The sequence below is a fragment of the Lepisma saccharinum genome, chromosome 13 (genome assembly GCF_977018435.1).
Source record: "Lepisma saccharinum chromosome 13, izLepSacc3.1, whole genome shotgun sequence".
In the NCBI taxonomy this organism is placed as follows: Eukaryota; Metazoa; Arthropoda; class Insecta; order Zygentoma; family Lepismatidae; genus Lepisma; species Lepisma saccharinum.
The window spans coordinates 52439344-52462361 of NC_139241.1; the positions used below are offsets into that span (position 1 = coordinate 52439344).

The 23018-nt window shown below is 39.1% G+C and overlaps 1 protein-coding gene across 2 annotated transcripts in view; it reads left to right on the forward strand.

The window, feature by feature from the left end:
* Positions 1-23018, forward strand: part of mle (dosage compensation regulator mle) — a 116844-nt gene that overhangs the window by 42289 nt on the left and 51537 nt on the right. For both annotated transcript variants that reach the window (XM_083134173.1, XM_083134174.1), the window contains 3 exons: positions 6171-6335; positions 15355-15552; positions 17614-17827. In XM_083134173.1, the coding sequence (XP_082990299.1) occupies positions 6171-6335; positions 15355-15552; positions 17614-17827 (577 nt within the window). The remainder of the gene's footprint in view (positions 1-6170; positions 6336-15354; positions 15553-17613; positions 17828-23018) is intronic.

Below are 23018 nucleotides of genomic sequence, written 5' to 3' on the forward strand. Positions count from 1 at the left end.
TGAGGAAATGGCCCAGTTTGAGCGACACACAAGCGACAAGTGTGACTTATCGTGTCGCCTAGATCTATTGTTGTAATGTGCGGTTTTTCGTGTCACCTATCTGTTGTTTGCACAATTAGCAGCGAACGCTTGCCAATAGACTGAAGGCACCATGTTGCTTGTCACTTAGTTGGGAACTCCCCTTGTAGCACGTCGCTTCGGTCTGAGCACCCTTCCTTTAAGGAGCTTTCCGACCGAAGTAACAAGTAGCACGCGAATACGCCATATGAACGTGTCGTTTGCTGTTTGAACCCTCATGTACAATGAATGCTATTTTACAGTCTGGAAGTGTGTGTCACTAGTGTGACAGTGTGAACATCCCGTGTCGCTTGTCTCATTGGTTTGAAAGTTTCCTTACACTCATGTCGATGGCACTAAGCACTAAGAAAGTTTTGTGGGGTTCCCTTTGTCGTTTCATGGAATCATCATTATCATCATCGCCGCGATTAGTTTAAAGCGGAAGAAAAGAGACAGTAAATATCCAAAATACAAATGCTTCAGTGTGTATATCTTTAAAAGAAATGATAATAACGAACCTAATTCATACACAAACATTTAGTTGCCAAGAATATTCCACGCTTATTTTTTCTCCCGTATTATTAACGAAAGTATGACGATAACAGGACGTGGTCGACTGTCTAGAATGTTCGTTAATATCTTCGCGACCACTGTCCCAAATATCATAGCAATTATCACATTCATAGAAATGCTTCATGTAAAAGAATCAGACGTTGCAGCGAAAACTCCATTTACTTCCAATAGCAGACGAATACCAAGCACCGGGTTCAACACCAGCGCCTCTAGCGGATTATTTTCGAGTTGAACCAGCCAAAGCACACAGAACCGTGCCGTTTTCCACACTATGTTATTCAAGGCGCTGTAATGTAAAGCAATACTGTACATACAATGCAGTACGATGGTATTCCTGTGTCAATGCGGCTTCTTCCGAAAACATTCTTTTTTTTTTTTTTGGCCTGTCTGGATTAACCGAAGTCTGGCTTATCGGGGTCCAGATTAACGAGGTTTTACTGTAGCAATAATTTAAAGCTGTTCAAACTATTGATCAATATTAGTATGCATGTACTCTACTCCAATTGAATGCATCAGTTGACCAAGAATGTTGATTTAAAATATTATGATGCATGTTATATAATCACAAAATCCATTTTTTAACTCAAAATTGGTTAAAAATAAAAAAAGTTGCAATTTTGTATACCGTATTTACGCGTGTATAATGCGCACTTTTTTCCAAAATTTTTGCCCTTTAAAACTGTGGTGCGTATTATGCACGGAATAATTCGGACAGCCAAAATGAAATCACGCATTTTTTTTTCACTATGTCACTGTGTATAACATGTATATATCTACAGATTGCCTTTCTTTAGCGATAATAATTTTAAAAAATAACTTTTTAATGCGAAATGGCCATTTTCCATGAGTTGTCAGTTAGTAATGGAAAGTTTTGCGACATCGAGAAAAGCAGCACCCGTTCTGGCGGCATTCAAGCACGCACCTCCCGTCACACGGGAGACGTATCAAGCGGTATTTTTCGCGAGAGAAATAACTTCCACAAAAATTGTTTTCGCCTTAGACATGGTCATGAACAAAGATCGGGCGAAAAATACTTTTTTGCACTCATTCTCTTCAGAAGCACTCTGCAGCTCGCAAGTGGGTCTGATCTAAAAATAAACACCAGACCACGCTTCAGTTATATCCAATAGCACTTGACCTCTGCCCTCCCCTCCCCCAAGCGTACCAATGTTACCCGCAGCCGACTGCTACCCAACATGCCAGGCTTGTTTTGCCATTGTGATTTCGTTTGCTCTTGGATACATGAGAAGAGATCAAATATGCTTGGATGTTATTTTAAATCGACTTTGTAGCGTACAACTTCCGGTAATCGCTTTCATTCAAAACGCATTCTTTGTTCCCTGTAACACTTCATAAAGAAGTGAAACTGTTATAGATAATCAAAGCCACATAGGCCAACTAAAGATCGTCAACACTCTTAATGCATTTTCATCCAGGTTTCCGCAAAAGTTCACTTCGATCTTACTTGCATCATAACTCCCGTTTACCACTTTCTACATTTTCATGACTGTGCCGATGTCCTAATATTTGCCACAAGTGTTCCGTTGGCAGAGTGACTTCTCCCTCTTTTCTTCTCAGCAAACGTTTGGGGGGGGGGGGGTAATGCCGATTGTCTTCTTGCTCGTCTGTGCACACAGGCTGATTACAGGCGAGTGTGGAAGTGGACCGCTCTTTCTTTCCTTTGACTTCTAAAATGGTCAACCAGTTCTGGATGCATTCTTGAAAACGAACAAAAACCATAGGACAAGTATAAAAAAAAAAAAAAAAAATGACCCCCTACCCAGCTTTCTCCGCCACTGGTCTGCACGGCAATGTAATAATTGCAGAATTCAGGTCCAATTTTTTCTTTTTTTTAATGCTATTGTATTGAAATATTGCACGTATTATTGTCTGTTGCAAGGTAAAACGTAAAGAAAGGGTTTATTCTTTCTTCTTCACACAGCTGATAAAAGTTCAGCCTTCGACAGTTGCGTTATCTTTGAAATACGGAGGATTTTCCCTGACCACCTGTTGCTCGAACTTCCAGCCGGTTGCCTTGTTTTTACGCTGCAACTGGCGCCAGTGTTTTGTCTAGCGTCTGAGTTGTCGCTTGTGGATAACAGCAATGACTCATCCAGCGCGAAGGCAAGTCATTGTTTTGTATCTTGCAAAGCTGTTTTGATTTGACGATAACGAAATTCGATCTTCAGAAAGAAAAAGAAGAGTTAAAACAACTTCATGTTCTGCACCTTTATCTTCAGAACCTCAATGTGTAAGATGCGAACAATTTTTTAAAAAGTGCTCAATGTATAAGCTGACACCGATTATCGTCGATTAACCTGAGAGTAAATAAAGATGTCCCATTTTGATATCTGAAAATGCGCAGGTTTCATAAAGCTTGTTTTGAGTTCATTTTATGCTTTTGGGCTAATCGGGACTAAATATACAGTTTCACTTTAGTGAAATCTAATTCCAAACCAAAATGATTATCGAGTGCGACACTGTTCAATGTGTCTTAGAATACGCATTGGGTGCAAATAGATCGCAAGTTGCCCATTTCCTTTTTCAGGCTGGCTTACAATGCAAGTCGAAGAAGAGGAAGGACTGCTCCCTGGAATGGGGGAGGGGGTGAATTAGAAATTGGTCGAAGGAAGGAAAACGTGACATTTTTACGATGTATTTTACACAGCCGAACCAAAATGAAATTTACAGCCCCTTTTTTTTGTGCCTAGAAAGGTGAGATCTTCCGGGAGATCGTATCTTACCAGTTCATCTTGTAACAGACAATGCTCTAGTAGACCTGTATTAAATCCAACATTCATTCTGCCCGATTATCTCCTAATCGTTTTTGGTGCAAATTCCAATAACAACCCCTTCGAAATAACTACCTTTTTCCTGGGAACTATGAAAGGTCATTGTATCGAGAGTTGACTGTAACAAATATGAAGCACTTAACAAATAGAAATAATTACTGTATATTTACTGCGCTATTGCGGCTTGGCTCACGTAAATAAATAAATAACGTTTACACTTAATTTCGTCATTCACTCCCAGTTACTAATACAAGCAGTCTGAAATGTGCTCACTTCCATCCATCTTGTTCGATATTCCCGTTACCTTAAAACTTTTGATCATCATTTCAAGGGAGATGGAGTTCCATACCTCACGAACCCATTGACAAACAATCGACGCACGTTTCACCCTCCCGCTTGATGCGAGTTCATGCTGCCTTGATGTCATCCATGTATTGTAAGCATCACACACTGCGACCTTGAACGGGTGGTTGATAACTTTGCTCCCTCCTCTCCTATGAAAAGCCCAACATCTGGAAGTTCAAGGTCACGTGGTGAATGCATCAGCTACGTAAGCAAGGAAATGTTAGTCCGATGCTAAGAAAGCCATTTCTGGAACCTGAATTGTACTGTGCATTATATACGAGATATATTTTTTTGTTGCTTTTCCCCATCAAAAACGAGGGTGCGTATTATACACGCACGTGCATTATACACACGTAAATACGGTAATTTCTAGGATAATTACACTCCGGAACAGTGTCATGTTTACATACCCCGTGAAAGACCAAAATGGCGGAAAGTATCGGCTGGTATAGGTAAATAAATTCCAACCTTTTCGATGCTGATACTGCTAGTATTGGCCAATACCGATACATCGGAATCAGCTCAGACCTCTAAAAAAATATTTTTCTTAATTGTTAATGTGCAACTTTACCTAAGTATGGGCCGAATAAATAAAGGTTAAAGAAAATTATAAAAAGGCCAAGAAAAAGTCAAGAATTTTGGATTTATTTTGGTAGACACCCTCTATTGTTTTCATATTGTTAGATCTTCTCCTTGCAGCTGAGTTGCTGCACACTCCTTTTGGTGCAAGTGGCAACAAGAGGCAAAGTGTATAAGTGACTCGGGATGCTCACTTTTGAACCAGAGGCTGAGAGATTTTTTTTTTTATTCCTTTGTTCTTTCCTCCCTTCTGTAGCCAAACATGTTGAGAGCTGGACTGACGATCTCGCTGTGGATGACTTCACATTTGACTCTTTTGCATAAATGTGGTTTGGCAACACTGCACAACCCGTCTTGTAAAAGTTGTGTTTTGTTGTATTCTAATGTGATTCTTAAGTTTTCTTAAGATCTTTAGTTGTCTAATGGGCCAATGAGAAAATATCCATGTTATCAATGAAGAAGTTTGTAAGGGGAAGTGTGGCAGTGGACAGCAGATCAAGTTTTGAATGGAAGAAACAAATATTTTCTCCTGAACATCACATTTAGCTTTCAAATTTCATGTGTTGAATATCTCTCTCAATGACAAATGTTAGCTACTTTAATACAGCACTCAAAATGTCACGTTTGTGGTGTGTTTATTTGACAATAAATTCTACCTTGGTCAGCATTTTGAGTGTTTTATTAAACATGGAAACAAGGCCTAACAGTGTTATCGTTAGCTACTTGTAAAACACATAAAAACAGTAGGACAACAGCGGTTCATCAAAATGTGCTAGTGCTGTACAGCATGTGGAATATATCTACATAACACATGTTTTTCACATGTCAAAATATCTTCGACATGTTTTTTATTCATTCAGAATTCAACCACATGTACATACAATGTACACTTTTCTCCATTTCTGATTGCTAACATTTTCTGTTACAGTGCTAAACAGTGGGACAATTTCAGTCATTTACAGGTGCCTGTTTTGACATTTGACTGTAACATGCCTGTGTTTTTAACTAAACGTGGGCATGAAATTAACTGGGTGGCAGAAGTTTGCCTGTTGCCCCATCAGAGCACAATCCTTTGTGTTCAGAGGTTTAAGGGAATGAGATATCTCAGAGTTGGTCTATGTAATCCATGAGATACAAACTGACAGTATTTGCTCGAAAAGTCAGGGATGACACAAAAGTGCCCCACAGACAGAGGTCAGTCTGATGCTCGAACTAGACAACACAGCCCAGTTGATATTGCCACACAGTGTGAGGAAACCAGCGACTTTTGTCCCACTCTCACTTTGCTTTTCCCATATGTGGCACCAGCGCAATTCTGCCCAGACACCTATTTTCATGGCCATGCATTTAGGGAAGTTACTCACCCTATATATAAAAAAGTTTGTTTGCTGCTGATATAGACTAAATAGCCTCTGAATTTTTTTAAATGAAGTCATTTTTTGTGATTTTACTGCCACATCATGTAGCTTATGAAAATTGTACAACATTTGCAAAACAGGATAATACCTAAATTGTTAAAGAGAATAAAAAGTACGTAGATGTCAGTATTTAAAATAAAAGTAGCAGTTGCTCTTGTCTCAATCTCAAGAAGCCACATGATTTGATGAAAGCTTGAAGTTAATGTACATGCCAAAAAAATAGAACATTTCTGTGTGAAAATGTTGGCATGTGTGATACCCCCCCCCCCCAATTTTGTTTATGCCAGACTTTTTTTGATGGGAAAATTTCTCTTCTGGAGAATCTTCAATTGTATGTGAATTTCAACATTGTGCGCAAGCATCCATTCTGTAGAGAAATTGCATTGTTTTTACATTTTAATTCCAGCCACCGCAACAGGAAGGCCCTGTCTCTCTGCTTACCGACCATGTATTGGAAGATTTCAAGTCTGCCGCCAAACCCCAGCCAGCAGGCGTAGTTCCATGGTCTCCTCCTCAGCCCAACTGGAATCCATGGACAGGGTGCAATATCGACGAGGGTCCTCTTGCGCATGTGAGTACATATTATCATAATTTTTTATGCCTAGTTTCACCTTTCTTTGTGCCAGTGTAGTTGCTGTTTTATTAGATATTTAAAGTTGCCTTAGCTCGGTACACCTTCCTTTGTTACGGACATTTCTAGGTTGTAACCAGGCGCGGCTCGTGCATTATTTACCCGGGGGTTCACTGAAGTGATGTGACATATATTCACTTTCCGCAAAATATACTTCCTTCGCCCAACAAAAGGATGGGGGAGGGTTTAAAAGCTTTGTCAAGAATTCTTTTTATCTGGGAGTATAAGGTTTTGTTGTAGGGGTGTGCGAATAAATTTAGGGCTGAAACTACAATAAATTGTGCCTTTATGAAAAAAGTTGAGTTTTGTTGGAATATCATGGACATCCTCAAGTAGGGGCAAGTAATATATTTTTTCCCCACGAGGAGCAAAAAACACTCCTTCAGTCTGAAGTTACTGCAACGCTTTTATAATAATTACCAAAAATTACTGTGACTGAAATTAAATTATATGCGTGTAATATATAATTTTTGGTTTACATTCAATTTCCATTGGGGGGCGGCCCCCTTTTCCCCTTCCGGACGTCCATGCTGACTAATCAGAACTGATCCTACATTTGTTAAAGGGAAATGGCAACTAATGGCATGCGCATACTAGAAATCGAACCTGAGACCCTTTCATTTATACGCGACAGGTTTGTTCAAATTTGGGGCTGGTCGACCAGCACACGCTTTTTTTCAGTGGACAAGGAAGTTTGTTTACGTTAATTATGTGCATTTCTATCGGTCATTTCTTACCTGCGCGGACAGCAACGCCTACACTGCATCAAATGACATAACCTAGGTAAAGTCCATCCCTCGTTTCACTCGCAGCATCACTTAATACTTTCCAACAAGTATCCAAGCACTTCAAAAACTAAAAAACTTGAGACTTTGACACCGAGCGACAGCGAGTCATGTCTTCGCGCCATTCTTTCTCTTTCGCGAACCCGAAGTGTTTCCACCTTTAAGGAAAAACCTCTGAATGCATGCACAAGGTATTTTGGTAATGTATCTCCTTTATTTTAATTCATCGCATCTAATTCCAGCTTCTATTTGTTTCCACTCATCCATCTCTGACACAATCTTGCATTTATTCCAAGAAGTTCGGTGCAAAAAGATACAAGAGAAGATTGAATATGTAATGTGTGCGCTTCAAACTTGAACCGCACGCAGCAACACTGGAAGGGAGGAAGCAGCGAGAAAGGAGCCTTGTCCTGCGGCTTCTGCGAGAGAACGAACTGCGCATGACCGTTGGGTAGAGACATAGGTTCTGGAATCTCATCTCCCATGTATTTTGTCCTATACCCTCCTCGCGCTTCTGCTCCCGCACGAAGCTTTCACAATGGCACGAGCTGTCCTGTGGGGGTTCAACTGAGGGTCTGTATCAGGGCGGCCGATTCGCATTTTTTTTTCTTCTTCTCAGCAAGAGAGTTCGCCGTGTTACGGGCACAAATACATGACTTATTGTGTAGAATTTTTAGCGAAATAATGTGAAAATTTAAAGACATTGTTCATTCTCGAGGTGATTATCGTATATTACTGGGGGTTCACTGATCCTGTGCGCTATAGGGCCAACCGCGCCTGGTTGTAACACACCCATTGATCACAACATTTTGGAATTTCTGTAGCAGTTTGTCTTTCTTGCCTTGCAAGCAGCAATATTACCAGCATTATCTGCATGACCTTTTACCCATTTCCAAATAATAGTATGTTTAATGAAGAAAGTAAATGGGTTTATTGCAACCCAGAAGTGTCCGTGACTGTACAATACCAGGTGTGCCGGTTAATAATTCTTAATTTCGTCGCTGGATGGCGCTGGAAGCAAAGGTTGGTGCACAGTCTCAACTGTTATGTCAGTGTGTACCCAGGACAGTACGTGTCAAAATGCCGTGGATGTGCAACCGAGTGCGAGTGATCGTGATATTGGGTTTGTGTGGGAAACATGTTGACCTTCAAACCAAATAAGGAGCTTTTCTTGTTCAATCAAAAGAAAAACATGAGTGAAAGCCATCGTATCCTTGTGGAAACGTACGGTGACAATGTCCTAACGAAAGATGCGTGTGTGCTTTGGTTTCGACGATTCAAAAGTGGTGATTTCGACTTGAAAGACAAAGATCACCTGGGCCTACCGAATAAATTCCAAGATGCCGAATTGCAAGCACTGTTGGACGAAGACGATACGCGAACTCAACAACAACTGGTAGAGAAGTTAAATGTTGGTCGCCAAACCATATCTGATCGTTAGAGGCACATATTTTTGGTAAATAAAAAAGCAAAATTTCGGTACAAAAACGGAGTCAATTTCGGGTTCAAAAGCGGTAAATAAAATGAAATATCGGTGTTATAGCGGTGAAAAATTGGATGAAAAGTTGTATATAAAAAGACATTTTGGTTTTAAAATTGTGAATATAATCCTAAATTTGATTTAAAAACTACTTATTCCACAGAATTAACATTTCACTTCTAATAGCACATTTATGTAGTTATAAGAGTATTAAGTTTATTTCTGTGTAAAGGAGACCATTTTTGCTTCTCCAATATTAACAGCAGAATTAATCAATTTTCCGGGAATTGCATAACTCACAGGATACTTCAGACTTCAGAAAGTGTCGCGTCGGTATATAAATGGTAAATTTCGTGTTTAAGAGTTAATTTCGCTTTTTGCAGCTCATTTCGCATTATTTCGTGAGAAAACATGGTCACAAAATGCATCTCACACCTTTCAAAAACATGAAAAATTAACACTGCAATGTGTTTTTTCAAATTTCGTTTTTTCGTCAAAAACGAAATATGCATGCCCCTACTGATCGTCTTCATGCCATGGGAAAGATCCACAAGGCAGTAAAATGGCTCCCACATCATCTGAGCGACAGACAAATGGAAAAGCGAAAAAGGGTGTGTGAAGTGTTGCTTTCTCGGCATGATAGAAAGTCTTTCTTGCATCGGATAGTGACTGGGGATGAAAAATGGATCTACTTCGAGAATCCAAAATGCAAAAAGTCATGGGTTGACCCAGGACAACCTTCAACATCGACCGCAAAACCAAATCGCTTCGGAAAGAAGACAATGCTGTGCATTTGGAGGGATCAGAAGTGTGTGGTGTACCATGAGCTTCTGAAACAAGGTGAAACAGTGAATGCCTTTCGCTACCGTCAACAACTCACCAATTTGAACCATGCATAGATTGAAAAGTGCCCACATTGGGAGACAAAGACACGGAAAAGTGATTTTGCAGCACGACAATGCCTCATTACACACAGCGAAAGGCGTCAGGGACACCATTTCTGCACTTTGCTGGGAATTCTTGCCCCACCCGCCATACTCAGCTGACTAGCCCCTTCGGACTACCACTTGTTTTTATCGATGTCTCACTCACTTTCCCAGCAACACTTCAACAATTACGAGGATGTCGAACAATGGCATGCTGACTGGATCACCTCAAATGTGAACAATTTTTCTGGAAGGGCATCCACAATTTGACAGACTGATGAGCACAATGTATAGCTAGCGATGGCACATACTTTGAATAAATCATTTGTTACCTTTCTCCCCAGATACACTTTTTCTTTCGGATCAATTAAGAATTATTAACGGGCACAACTGGTACAAAACTTACTTGTAAAGGTTCTATTTATTTCTGTGGCCTCTGCCAACATCTGCTTGGGAATTTGTTGCTTCACTACAGGTTTGGCTTCCAGGTCCTGTTGTTTCCTGCATGATGCTAGGAGCACTAGTGCAGCAAGTTCATCTGCTGCATGTGCTGGGTTTAAATTGTTGCAAAAGTGGGAGCCAAATGTGATGTGCTTGACTGCTGTCGATGTTCAGATCGATAATATTACTAGAACCTCTACAAGTGCAGGGTTGCCACACGTCTGGATAACCTGGGAATCAGGTTATTTGGCTTGTCAGGGGAAAATCCGAGAATTTTGCAGATTGTCGGGAATTTATGTGCATTTTGGAGTCTGCAAGAGAAAAATTTGCAAAATGAACAAGCAGTTCACTTCCACTTCTGGATTCGGTTCTTGTGATTCCGCTCCCAAAAAAGATCCAGTTTAGAAACTTGTTTCTTTCGTTCTTATGATTCTCAGTCTTGTGCAAAATTATGGTTCCTTCGAATTTCTTTAATTAATTTTCACTTTTCTAATACTAGATATTAGAAAGAATATCAAAGTAAAACGTGCAGTCCAGATATCTGATTGATAACTAAAGTACATTTACAATATGATCATAATTATCGGAAAGGTTGGTGATGATGAGGTTACAGTGTATTATTTTATAGATCTTAGTCTTGGCATTTCCTATAGAATTCCTATATGCAACAAAAATTTCTCCAGATGCTGTGTACTTATAAGTGTAAACAAAGAAGCAGCATTTTCTACAATATAATTCAGCCAGAAAATGAAAAATTGTGTATGGTTTATGAACTTTTTCTGTTGTTTTTATATTGTGGAGATCGGTTAGGGTGAAATAATGTACACTTCGCAACATCTTATTTGACCGCCCTGAAAAATTTCAAAGTCCGGAATTCGTAAATTTGGCAGCATAGTGCTTCAGAGCCAACTAAGAGTAGCCAACTTTGCAACATTTCTTCTTCCTCAATGAAAACGCTCGTGATTTTTTTTCATTCTTTCACATTCCATAAAGTAAAGATACCCTAAAGCAGTAATAAAATATATGAGTAGACAAAAAAAATGTTAAGTAGAAATACGAATGTTGAAAATATTTCAATATTCTTCGTTCTGAATTTGAAAATAGGAAAATGTATGTGCATTGTGAAACACTGAACAGGTTCTCATCCACCTGGAAATAATTGCGGATACATTTGAATGCAAGAAGGCAAATTTCTGATGATTTTATGCAAAATGTTTAGTAAAGATACCTTGCACCACACCAAACGATTCTGCAAAGTGTGTCTTTTCTTTGGTTCTTGGCGAAAAATGTTTCGAAACTCAGGCACAATGTTGCTTCAACTGAGGTGTTTTACTGAGCTTTCTGTTAGCTATCTGCTGGAGTAGTTGGTTAGACGACAGCATTTTCATTTTTTTACTGTTTTCGTCAAGATCGAAACATCGTAGGTTCAAATCCCACCCTTTCCATATTATTTTTTCCTTTCTATTTACAGAGTACGAAGTGTTCTAATAACGTAATATAATATTATATGATATTACTGTAAACATTTATGCGATGCATGCTCAGTAGCGGAGATTGGGTATCAAAACTGATGGGGCAAGGTGGGGGAGGGGGAGGGCAAGGACAGTTTCTTTCCCTTGCTAGATAATGTTTAGCATAGTGCTGGGTCATCTGCGCCTCCACACTCCATAATCGTCGACACTGTGCATGCCTCAAGTAAAGCTTCTACTAATGTTTTTAATCTTTCAGTGATTGGCAGGATTTTAGGAAATACTTTTCCTTTCATTCAGCTGTTATAAGTTAACACATATTAAGAACTTACATGTCAACTTTCTACATCCGGAAATGTTGGACATAAATCGCATAAATATCAACGGAAATATCCAAGAAACGTAGATAAGCATTCTCTTCCAAAGCCGTTTACTTCCCGAAAAAGATTTTGTAAAGAAGTTGGTTTCAACCCATGACCTTCCATTCCATAAGCAAACGATCCCCCTACACCACACGGTTCACGTTATTTTATGCACTCGGCTCGGATCCCACTTTAAACTGCAAGTCCAGTCCCGATCAGCCTTACTATGTAAAGTTGACTTAAAACACCAAATCAACCAATTCATCTCCTTATATGATACTGTAGTCGGCCAGCTTCCGAAAATACAGTTCCGCTTCGCGTATACCATAGTGTAATTGCATTTAATATTGTGACTAATTTTACTTTAAAACTACAGATTAAAGCGATAATAGTGTCCAGAAAAAGAACCTCAAAGTAGATCTTCACAGAAAGTATTTTAATCAATTGCCAAACATTTCAGTTAAGAATAATATTGTACTTTTCCACTGACCGTATTTTTGATTCATGGTGAATTTGCTAAAAGGACCATGTCAAGAAATCTAAGAATGTAAGTTTTACTAGTAAATGCATTTAAAATTCACGAAACAACAGCGGAGGAGAAAAATAAACCTCAAAAAATAAGTAAAAATGCAACAAAAACTGTTAAAAATACTGACAAATAAACTAAAAGCCAAAAAAGGCCGAAAAATGCAAAAAAAAAATGTAAAATAGAAAGTGTTTTCCGGCTCTAACTGAAGGGAAACGGACATGATATCAGGTTTAGCATTGTTTTTAAGGGTCAGAAAAATGTTGATTTTTCATCAACTTCTGGACCCTAATTAGTAATTATGACCATTGAAAATGTTGGAGGTAGATTACTTAAAATTTTCTAGCTGAGGGATCGTATCGTCCCATACCTCCACTTCATAATATAGAAAAACATGAAGTTCATATTTCGAAAATGACTTGGAGTTTTCCACCACGAAAATATGTTTTTTCATAGTTTGAAGTTCGTCAGTATTATCTTTCAAGGTTTCCATTGTTTTAATTTCACACATATTTTATATTTCATACGTTCCTCTCTCTTTTCATACAGTCTTTGGAAAAAAAGCTGAAGTTTCTTGTCAAACAGGGTCTGGTTCAAATGACTCCTTTTCGCTCTCCTATTCCTACTTTAAACGAACAACAAAATACTTCTCAAAACACGGAATTTTTACACAATTTACAAAATATGACAAAACGCCAATAGACATGTTCATCATTTTTCCCTTTCAGCGTTTCCCGATTTTATCTGAATGCCATGAGGAAATTATAGATATGCCATTATGTGTGAATTGGTTTCTTCAAACTGGTAGCAAATTTTAACATGAGCTACATGGAGAAGAGGTAACGTGCTTGATTCTTCCGAGAGAGGTCGTAGGTTCGATTCTCCACCTAGGCAGGATTTTTTTCAGGAGTATATCGTTGGGTGTAAAGTTTATCCACCGTGCTAAGAAGTGAACATTGTTCTCTGTATTTCATGAGGTGAAAGGAAATAGTAAGAGGAAGTTATTTCGATGATAGGAGAAGTCACATGCCACGTGGAATGCGCAGAATCAAGTTACATAGAGCTAAGTCTGTAATGGTGGTTTCGAATATTGCAAAGTTAGTGGGGAAAGTTTGTTATATCTGATACTCGTACTTTCTGTTCAAAGAAGACAAACATTTTAGATACAAAACAGTGAGGAATTAACGATCATTGAGGTTTTGAATTTTTTGTTTGTCACTCACTATATAAATACTTACTAGTAGTTTCTTATCGAATCGACCTTCGTCGCAATAACAATTTATTTATGTTAATTAGTATTGACAACATCCATTACTAAGGAACGGACATAAAATTACCAATCTTAGGAATGTGAACTCATTGAACGCTCTCCTTCGTTACAGTACAGCATTACATCACTATTTAACATAACTGTATATCTTTTTTTAGTATATCGAAATCAAATAATCAATATTTTAGGTGTCAGTGAAGAACAAACAATAACATAACCCACAGCGCGACAGCCCTTGAGAGCCTTGGCTTACCTACCGACTGCTGGTCTCCCTCCCACACTGTTCCTCCATCACCTGTTATAGCGTGGAGATCTTAGACCAGTATTGGGGTGACGGGTGGTCAGCCCGACGAACCCCCAGCCATTGTAGGTCTTCTCGACCGGGTTACCGCTCACTCATTCGGAGCTCCCCAATTTCCTCACGATGGTGGGTTGCCACCGGCCCTATACGTAGGCCGAATAAATTCCGACCAGAGGATTCATTTTTTAAATATTCTAATATCAACGGTATCTGTTCAGCAAACAAAAAAAGAAAAAAAAGAAAGAGGAGAGGGTGGGATTTGAACCAGCGACCTTTCACGCTTGATGAAAAATAAGGATAGCAGCGCCTAACCAACTGCTCTACGTTAACTTCATGACGTTATACCCTTAAAAATATGTTGACGTTTATGAAGACTCCCACCTTCCTGTGTTTCAAGCACATTTTCTCGACAAGTCGTGCAAAATATATGTTTTTGGGAACTGTTCGATATTATGCAAGGTATTGTAAATAAAATGTCGCATAAACTCCTCACAAATTTGCTTCTTTCTGCACAAACGTGATGACAATTTCCTCCAGGTGGAGAAAAACTCTATTCAGTGTTTCAAACCCCCCAAATTTCAAGTCGAGCAAGCAGAATCGTAAATATCCTTCAAGGTTCTTTTTCAAATTTATTATTTCTGTTTGATTGCGTATTATAATAGTGGTTTATAGTTTCTAAGTTCATGGAAAGTGTTAAATTGAAAACCTATCACCGCAGCGTTTTTCGTCTAGTGGAAGGACTTACTCAAAGTTGGCTACTCTCACCAGGAGCTGAAGTGCAATGTTGCTAAGTTTACGATTTCGGGACTTAGAATTCTTACGGGGCGGTCAAATAAGATGTTGCGAAGTGTACCTCTGTTACCTTAGCCTGAAGGCTAGATGCACGTGATTGTAGTGTAGGACCCAATACATTTGATGCCGATTGTGATTTTACATTTTACTCTTCTAATTTTCACATGTTGTGTGTGTAGAATGAAATTTGCTAAAAAAAAAGTTGTGAAAGTGAATATTCATAATAATTAACAAATTATATATTTAATATGATGATAAACATGTCTGGAAAAATTTCATTTTTGGACTGGAAAACCTGGAAATGTCAGGGATTTTCATAATCCAAGATTGTAGCGACCCTGAAGTAAGTTTTGTGGAAAAGTTGGTTACTCACTTGCGTCTGATTATTACCAACCACGTCTTTTATTCCCCAAACATGAAAGATAAAGATGATGGCTAACAACAGAACAATAATGGAGACAATGGGTGGAGGCATGCTCAGCACTAGACACAGGGACAGAGAAAGAGGAGGAGAAGGTATCTAAATGTTATGTCTGAACATATCGGTATTACTAGTGAATTATTAATCGATCCCAATAACTAATTTATAATGTAATTAATTTTTCAGGCAACAATGGAGCAAATCAGTGAAGATTTACTAGCCAATTACAAGGAGAGAATGCAGAGTGATAGTTCTCTCCAGTCAATGACAAAGGATAGAACTCAGCTCCCTGTTGCAGCCATGAGGGGCCAGATCATGGAAGCCATCAATGAGAACCCTGTGGTAATAATCAGAGGAAACACAGGGTGTGGGAAAACAACACAGGTAAGGTTTATTTTACAATTTTTATGATTAGGGTGCAGATTTTGCATATTGGTCTTGTTTATTCTTTTATATTAAATACAGGCTTTAATGTTTTAAAATTTGTTTCATGTAGTTTTGAGCCTAATAATGCATTTTTGCCTATTTTGAGGTCTGGTTCCCGTTTTGTATGCCGAGAAGCCCTTTTTGTATATTTTCCTTACTCTGGCTTTAACTACTGTGGCTCTGTCCACAGTACACTAGAAAGTATTGTCGTGCTTTGTCTCTCATCATCAAGTTCATATAACCATTATTCAACAACATAATTGTGGTAGCCAGAAAAGGAAAAGTACAATAGAATATAAAATATCAAGTCAATAAATCTCTCACTGACTAAAAAGAACTGCGCTTCCTGATAGTGTAGTGGTAATGTCACCTTGTGATCGAGCACTCCTGGGTTCGATACCTGGTGGAGGCATATAGTCATCCATATTCCACTTTAAACCGTAGGACCAGTCTCGATGAACCTATCTCTGCAGAAAAGTTAACTCAAACTAGAGAGACTAAGAAAATTTAATAAATTTATTTTCATTGCCTGTTTCGGACACTTGTTTTATTTTCATTTTATGGTGCCTATTTTCATCCTTTTTAGCATCTGTTTGCCTGCCTATTATATAGATTTTAGTGCCTAGAAATCCACACCCTAGTCATGATTTTTTTGTAATTGTGCATATATGAACAGGAAAATAGAGCTAGTAATAACAATACCAATACTCCTTACCTATTCCTGCCACTACACTTACTGTGTTGTAATAGTGTTTCTGGACAAGTGTTTTTTTGTTCTACCCAAGTTTTTTCTGCGTCAGTCTGCACTAGAATTTTCTTCTATTGTGCGTTGAGAGTATCCAGTTTTTTTCCCAACCCTTGTGGGACATTAGAACTCTCAATTTTGCCCACTTACTGCAATATCTGGTGTCCACAATATTATTAGCTGGCATTGATTAAATTTAGACTAATATTTTCTAATAACAATATAACTGCAATAGATATATTACGAGGAACAAATGAAAAGTAATGCCTCCACGTTTATAATTCATCAATAGTTTGGCAGCACTGACATGCTAGAAGTATCCACTAAATAAAGTTACATATTTTGAGGTATATTACATTCTTTTACATGTCATAAGGTATGATATTTGAACCATTTCTCATGTTTTCATTGTTTAATGCAGACACAAGGGTGGGCCAAACAATAAAATTTCTCTAAAAATTTGGTATTTATCCGATAGGCCCATCACCTTTGACATGCACCTACTGGCTTTGTGTAAAGGTCCTAAGATTGATAACAGTTTAAATCTCTCCCCTTAATCCAACTTCTCAGGTTTTTTTGAGGCGAGGAATAACAGCACCTTAATATACAACTTCCTATGTGTAGGAAAAGCAGTTGGTTTTTACTTTTATCATCACATACATATGACTAGATACAGCAACGCAGTTTCCAAATAACAAGCTTGAAACATGGTTCATATTTTAATTTCCGCTGTTCAGAAAAAAACACCACACTTGCACACACAATAAACATTACATTTCACTCCAATATTTTTAGGCACAGCAAAAATAATTACCATTAAATTTACATTTTGTGACATCTACGTCCATGTGTACGACAACGAACATTCGAGATTATCACATTATTTTCAAGAGTTAAACATGTAGGTTGGTTGTTAACCATGTGCTCGTACAATTGTGTGATACGGCATAGGTCTTAAAATGCACGGGCATGGACATTACAGCTTATTGTCATTTGATGTTGTTTTAAAGTCATGAAAATCACAGTCCAAGAATCAAAGCTCCATGTATACTTTGTTCTTCGCTAGTGCATTTTGAAAATAATCCCCGCTGACAAGGTCAGTAGTTCAATTAGGATCTAGTGGCCTTTAATTTCCAATAAAAGCGCTTAAACAAACAAAATGAATGAAATTATTGAAGACTATTACATAATACGACATTTTCTGCATTTTAGTGATTTATTCTACATATTTTACATACTTTGTAAAAATGTAAAATTGTTATTTTCTATCTTAGGTCTGTCAGTACATTTTGGATGATTACATCCAGTCTGGTCAAGGTGCCTATTGCAATGTGATCATCACCCAGCCTCGCCGAATATCAGCAGTGTCGGTCTCCGACAGAGTTGCTTCTGAACGGGCAGAGCAAGTGGGCCTCAGTTGTGGATACAGTGTTCGCTTTGAATCTGCTCTCCCACGACCATATGGTGGAATCCTGTTTTGCACAGTGGGTAAGTTGTAGGTGCTGTTATTATTTAGATGTGATGATAATATCTACACTGAAGTGCCAAAAGTCATGGGATACCTAACCTAATAACGAGTGGGATCCCTCGTGCAGCAATTCGACGTGGCAAGGATGCAACAAGTCGCTGTTAGTCTGCTGGAGGGATGTGCAGCCATTCAATCTCGATTGGCATCCACAATTCAGTCATTGTTGCAGGTGGAGTATCCTGGGCACAAATAGTCCATTCAATGACATTCCACATGTGCTCAATAGGGTTCATGTCTTGCCATCTAGGAGGCCAATTCATGCGTTGGAAGTTGCCAGAATGTTCCTCAAACCAGTCATGCACCATTGAAGCCTGGTGACATGGCGCATTATCTGGAAAATTCCATTGTTGGCAGGGTACATGAAGTCCATAAAGGGTTGGAGATGGTCACCAAGCAGCTGAACATAGCGATGAGCGTTTATTGTCTGGTTCACGAGGACCAGAGGACCCAAACCATGCCAAGTAAACACACCCCACACCATGACGGAGCCACCACCAGCTTGCACAGTGCTTTGTTGACAACTTGGATCCATGGCCTCATGGGGGTCTGCACCACACCCGGCCCTACCATCCACGCGAACCAATTGGAAACGCGACTCATCTGACCACGCTACACATTGTCAGACCTCTAAGGCCCAATGCATGTGTTCCAGAGAAAATGTGCATCGCTGTCGCCGATTGACAGCGGTTAGTAGCGGTACACGTGTCTGTCTTCGGCTGCGATACCCCATAGAGACCAAGTTGCGTTGCTCTGACCTCCAAGACACGTTCGTGTAATGTTGTGCATTGATTCCTGCTGTCAGATCACACACTGTTGCTTGTCTGTTTGCCCGGACGAGTCTGGCCAAACATCGCCAGTCGCGGTCATTCATCACTCGTGGGCGGCCCTGCATTGTCCCTGATGGGTCGTAATGCCTCCAATGCTGTACTCACGATCCACCCTTGACACGGTGGAGTGAGAAAAGTTCAGTGTCCAGACGACTTCCGAAATCGCATGCCCCATTCGTCTAGCACCAACTAGCATCCCGTGCTCAAACGCCGATAATTCCCATCGGGTTGCCATCGCCACGGTACACGACGTTTCACTGCACTCACAGAAGTCTACCTGATGACACTGCAACTGCTTCGTGACGTTCAACTGGTTTTGCCACAATGTTACAGCACCATCAACTAGTTCCCTCTCGCTATCCCATGACTTTTGGCACTTCAGTGTATTTCCTCTAGATAATCAGGGTGGCGACAGACCTGGAAAACCGGGAAAAGTCAGGGAATTTGAGGTGTCAAAGAAAGTCAGGGAAATGTCAGGGAATTTCGTCATCATTGACTTCGAACACTCTTTTGACGAAAATTGTTATAACTCGGGCACTATGGGAGCAATCTACTTCGGATAACTTTTGTTTTGCAGCTAAAACATCAGTGCATGCAACCGTGTACAATTCAGAACACCGAACCGAAGAAGGGGGGTTTTGGGGCGCGACCTCCGAATTTCAATGAAAAAAAACCATAAAAATCTGGAGTTTACCCCCTCTTCTCCCGCTATTTGGGAAGAAAGTGCGAACTTTAGTATTATTTTCAAAGAATGAACATTTCTCAAAAGAGTGAAACATGTTTCATGTTCTTTGGTGCCATACAAGTTGAATAATGAGCCAAAATGTGAAAGAAACTCTGTTCGGAAATGTGGCATGTATATGTTGGAGGGGGGGGGGGGAGGTTGGTCATCAATATGAATTTCCCAGGCTTGCTCCAGACCTGTGTCCGAGTTTCCACACAAACATAAGAGTATGAAGGTCCAAAAAGCACATTCATTTCGTAATCAGCACCATGATATCATCGGACCAGTACGACCTTACTCTGATGATACCATATGGTTGGTATCATCGGAGGAGTAAAGGTTAAGCCTCTAAATATTATGTGGAAAATGCATTGAATTATCATTTTTTCTTGTCCGTATGGGAGTAATAAGGGCACCTGTCGACAGATGGAGGGGATAAGAGCGGGTGGTGCCGTCCGATAGTTGTCGGACGTCGTAGTAAGGCATTTTGTTGGGCAAACTTAAGGAACATGGAAACAAATATGTTCCATTGATACATACGATTTTTGTCGAATATCGCCACCCGACAAAGTATCTCACTACAACATGCAACAGAAATTGAATGGACTGAAACATCCAACAAAAATCGCATGCATAAACAAGAAGTGCTTTAGACTGAAAATATGCTGCTGGAATTTTATTACTCTTCTGGCTCACTTCACCTTATTGAATGTAGCAGTGCTTGCGAAGGCTTTCTTTTATCATCCTGACGTATTACTGGTTTCGCACAAGTTAACATACGTTTACAATGACATTGCAGTATTCTTAGATATCAAGAAGAATCCAACCAAACGGGATATATATTAAATACTATCACGAAAAAGTGAAACATAAATTTGCATTGGTGAACGTTTTAAAAATTGGAAAGTGCATGCTCCCAACCTCAAATTTACTGCAACACTAGTATTGCAATGAAAATAACGCCACTCTCTGTCCTGTCTGTTTAATCTCATGAGAGATGGTCTTAAATCTCTCACTGAGTGAAGTTAATGTCCAATATTATGAAATAAAATACTAATAATAAATACGTAAATATTTTAATATCATATTTACTCGAAATATTCAATCATAACAGCAAATCACTTCCTTCAAGAATTGACTTTTCTCTGCCAGCCCTGCTAAATTTTCACTTTCCATCTACTGATTTATACGAGGGGTGGCCAGAAAGTAATTTCCAATTAGTAGGTACATTGATTTTTTGCAAACTCCAAAACCGTGAAAAATGGTAATTGCTGCGAAATTATGTTTAGGAATGTGCAGTGATGTCTGGACACATTTCTCGCCCGTTCGAAATATCGAAATAATGCTAATTATAGGCATTTTTAGCGATTTGTTTTTAAAGAAATGTCCTAAAACAATGAAAAATTCCATGAAATCCAACACCCTTGTCTTTTCTAGGCCATGTTTGTGTACATAGAACATGCAAGTTTTCTAACATTTTACTCAAGAGTAAACTATAGAGTTATACGTACGTGGAATAATTCCGACAGCCACATTAAATCATTTATTTCCCACGATTTTTTCAACTTCTATCAAAACCATTTGCATCACAGAGCAAAGTGGCAGGGTTCTAACAGGAGATCGAGTGTGTATCTACCGTCACACGGGAGCCACATCTTCGAATTTGTCGCACGAGATATGTTTTGAATTACCAAGCTAAGTGCGCACTGTCGGCATTTGTCGAGTGAGTAATAATGGAGCTCAGTCGTTAGGGCATCTGACTACTATGTGAGAGACCCGGGGTCGATCCCCTGTGGGGGAGAACCGGGATGTTTTCCACCTATTCAAACTGCTCCGGCGCCCACCCAGCATCATATGAAGCTGGTACCTTGAGGAAACTTTGAGGGATAAAGGTAGCCAGGAGTGTGGTGCTGAGCACATTACCCCAACCTTCAGCCGTGATCAAGAAAGTGTGGGGCCCTAACTCCACACCAAAATTCCATTATCTAAAATCCTTACCTTAAAATTAATATAGGGGTATGGAAAATGACTTATAATTTGAAACAGTAGTTTAAAAACACAATGCAGGTATAATTTCAGATATTTGCCAGAAAATGAGCTAAAATGAAAATGTGAATTTTGGGAAAAATTTTCGGCATAATCACCACCGTTGTTCTGGCATGTGTCGCAGCATGGCACTAAATTTTGTTTGCCCATGGTATATGTGTCTGACAGCAAATACTGGAACTATCTCTACCGCAATGTAGCTGTCAAATCGTTGCCTTGCCAGAAACCTCTTCAGTTAAGCAAAGAGATGAAAGTAGGTACATTCAAGGCCAGGGCTGTACAGGGAGTGGTCTAAGATCTCTCACCTGAAGTGATGCAAAGGGGCCGTGTGTACTCAGCTGTATGGGGTTGTGCACATTCGATTGGCCTTCCGTGAATTGTCTGCACCATCGTCTGACCATACTATCACACACGACATCCGGTCTGCACAACTCACACGATTGCTCTGTGCCAAATTCTTAGCGTGCAATGTAGGCTACGTGGCAGTCGATGGGAGACTGTATGAGAGCTGCAATCTTGAACCTAGAACCGTCCTAAACCGGCTACATTGCAACTGTACCAGATTACAGCTACATGCCACTTCTTCCTGCCTGTATGTGTGTGTGTCGCTCTCCGACCACTAGTGTTGCGTATAGGCACCATTGGAGCTTTTTCAGGATGCCCCTCGTATATGAACTTTTAGAAGCTTTTATTATTAGAGTGTTCCAGTTTTAATGTGTGGTTAGCTAAATCAGGTATCTATACAATGCAATCCCATAAATTCCTTGCATTAAATTTCTAATACCTACATACCTTTTCGTCAGCATTAATAGTATAACTGCATGTTGTCAGTTTCACAGCACTTCACTTGGATATACTGTACTGAAGCAGAAATCCCATCGATAATGTAAGGAAATATGACACTTTCTTTTGTTCTACAGTTGTTTCACTTATATGCAAGAGTTAAGTTGTTTGCTTTACAGAGAAGAGAGAAGTAGCTTTATGCATTGAAAAATGAGTCCGCACTCATAGTTTTTGCAAGCAGAGGGTTCCAAACCTCAGTGGAAATATCAACATATAATACAGAGAATGTATAAGGAGACTGATAAATTACAAATTGTATTTCTTAATCAATCACTCTTCACTCTTATCTCATTTAGTCGTAACTTTAAAAATAATCAAGTATTTTATTTTAAGCTTACTGCGTATGACAAAATTCCATAATCCTTCCTTAGCTTGTGAATTGTAATAATTTTCCAAATTCACTATTTTGCAGTTTGAATTGAAATCATAGAGAATAGAGAAATTAAGTCAATTTAATAGAAGATAATATTGGTACTTAGCAAAACCATACGTGGATCTGTATGAGTTTATCATTTCCATTTGCAAAAACATCGATTTAGTTTAGTTTGTAATTGTCAGGGAAAAATGTAAATTTTGTCCTGGAAAACCTGGAAAAGTCAGGGAATTTCATTTCTGCTTGTTTGTAGCCACCCTGATAATGAATTTGGAACATATACTTTAAATATGATATTACATTGTTGAGGTGAATAGTTAATCAAGAAACAAAAACTA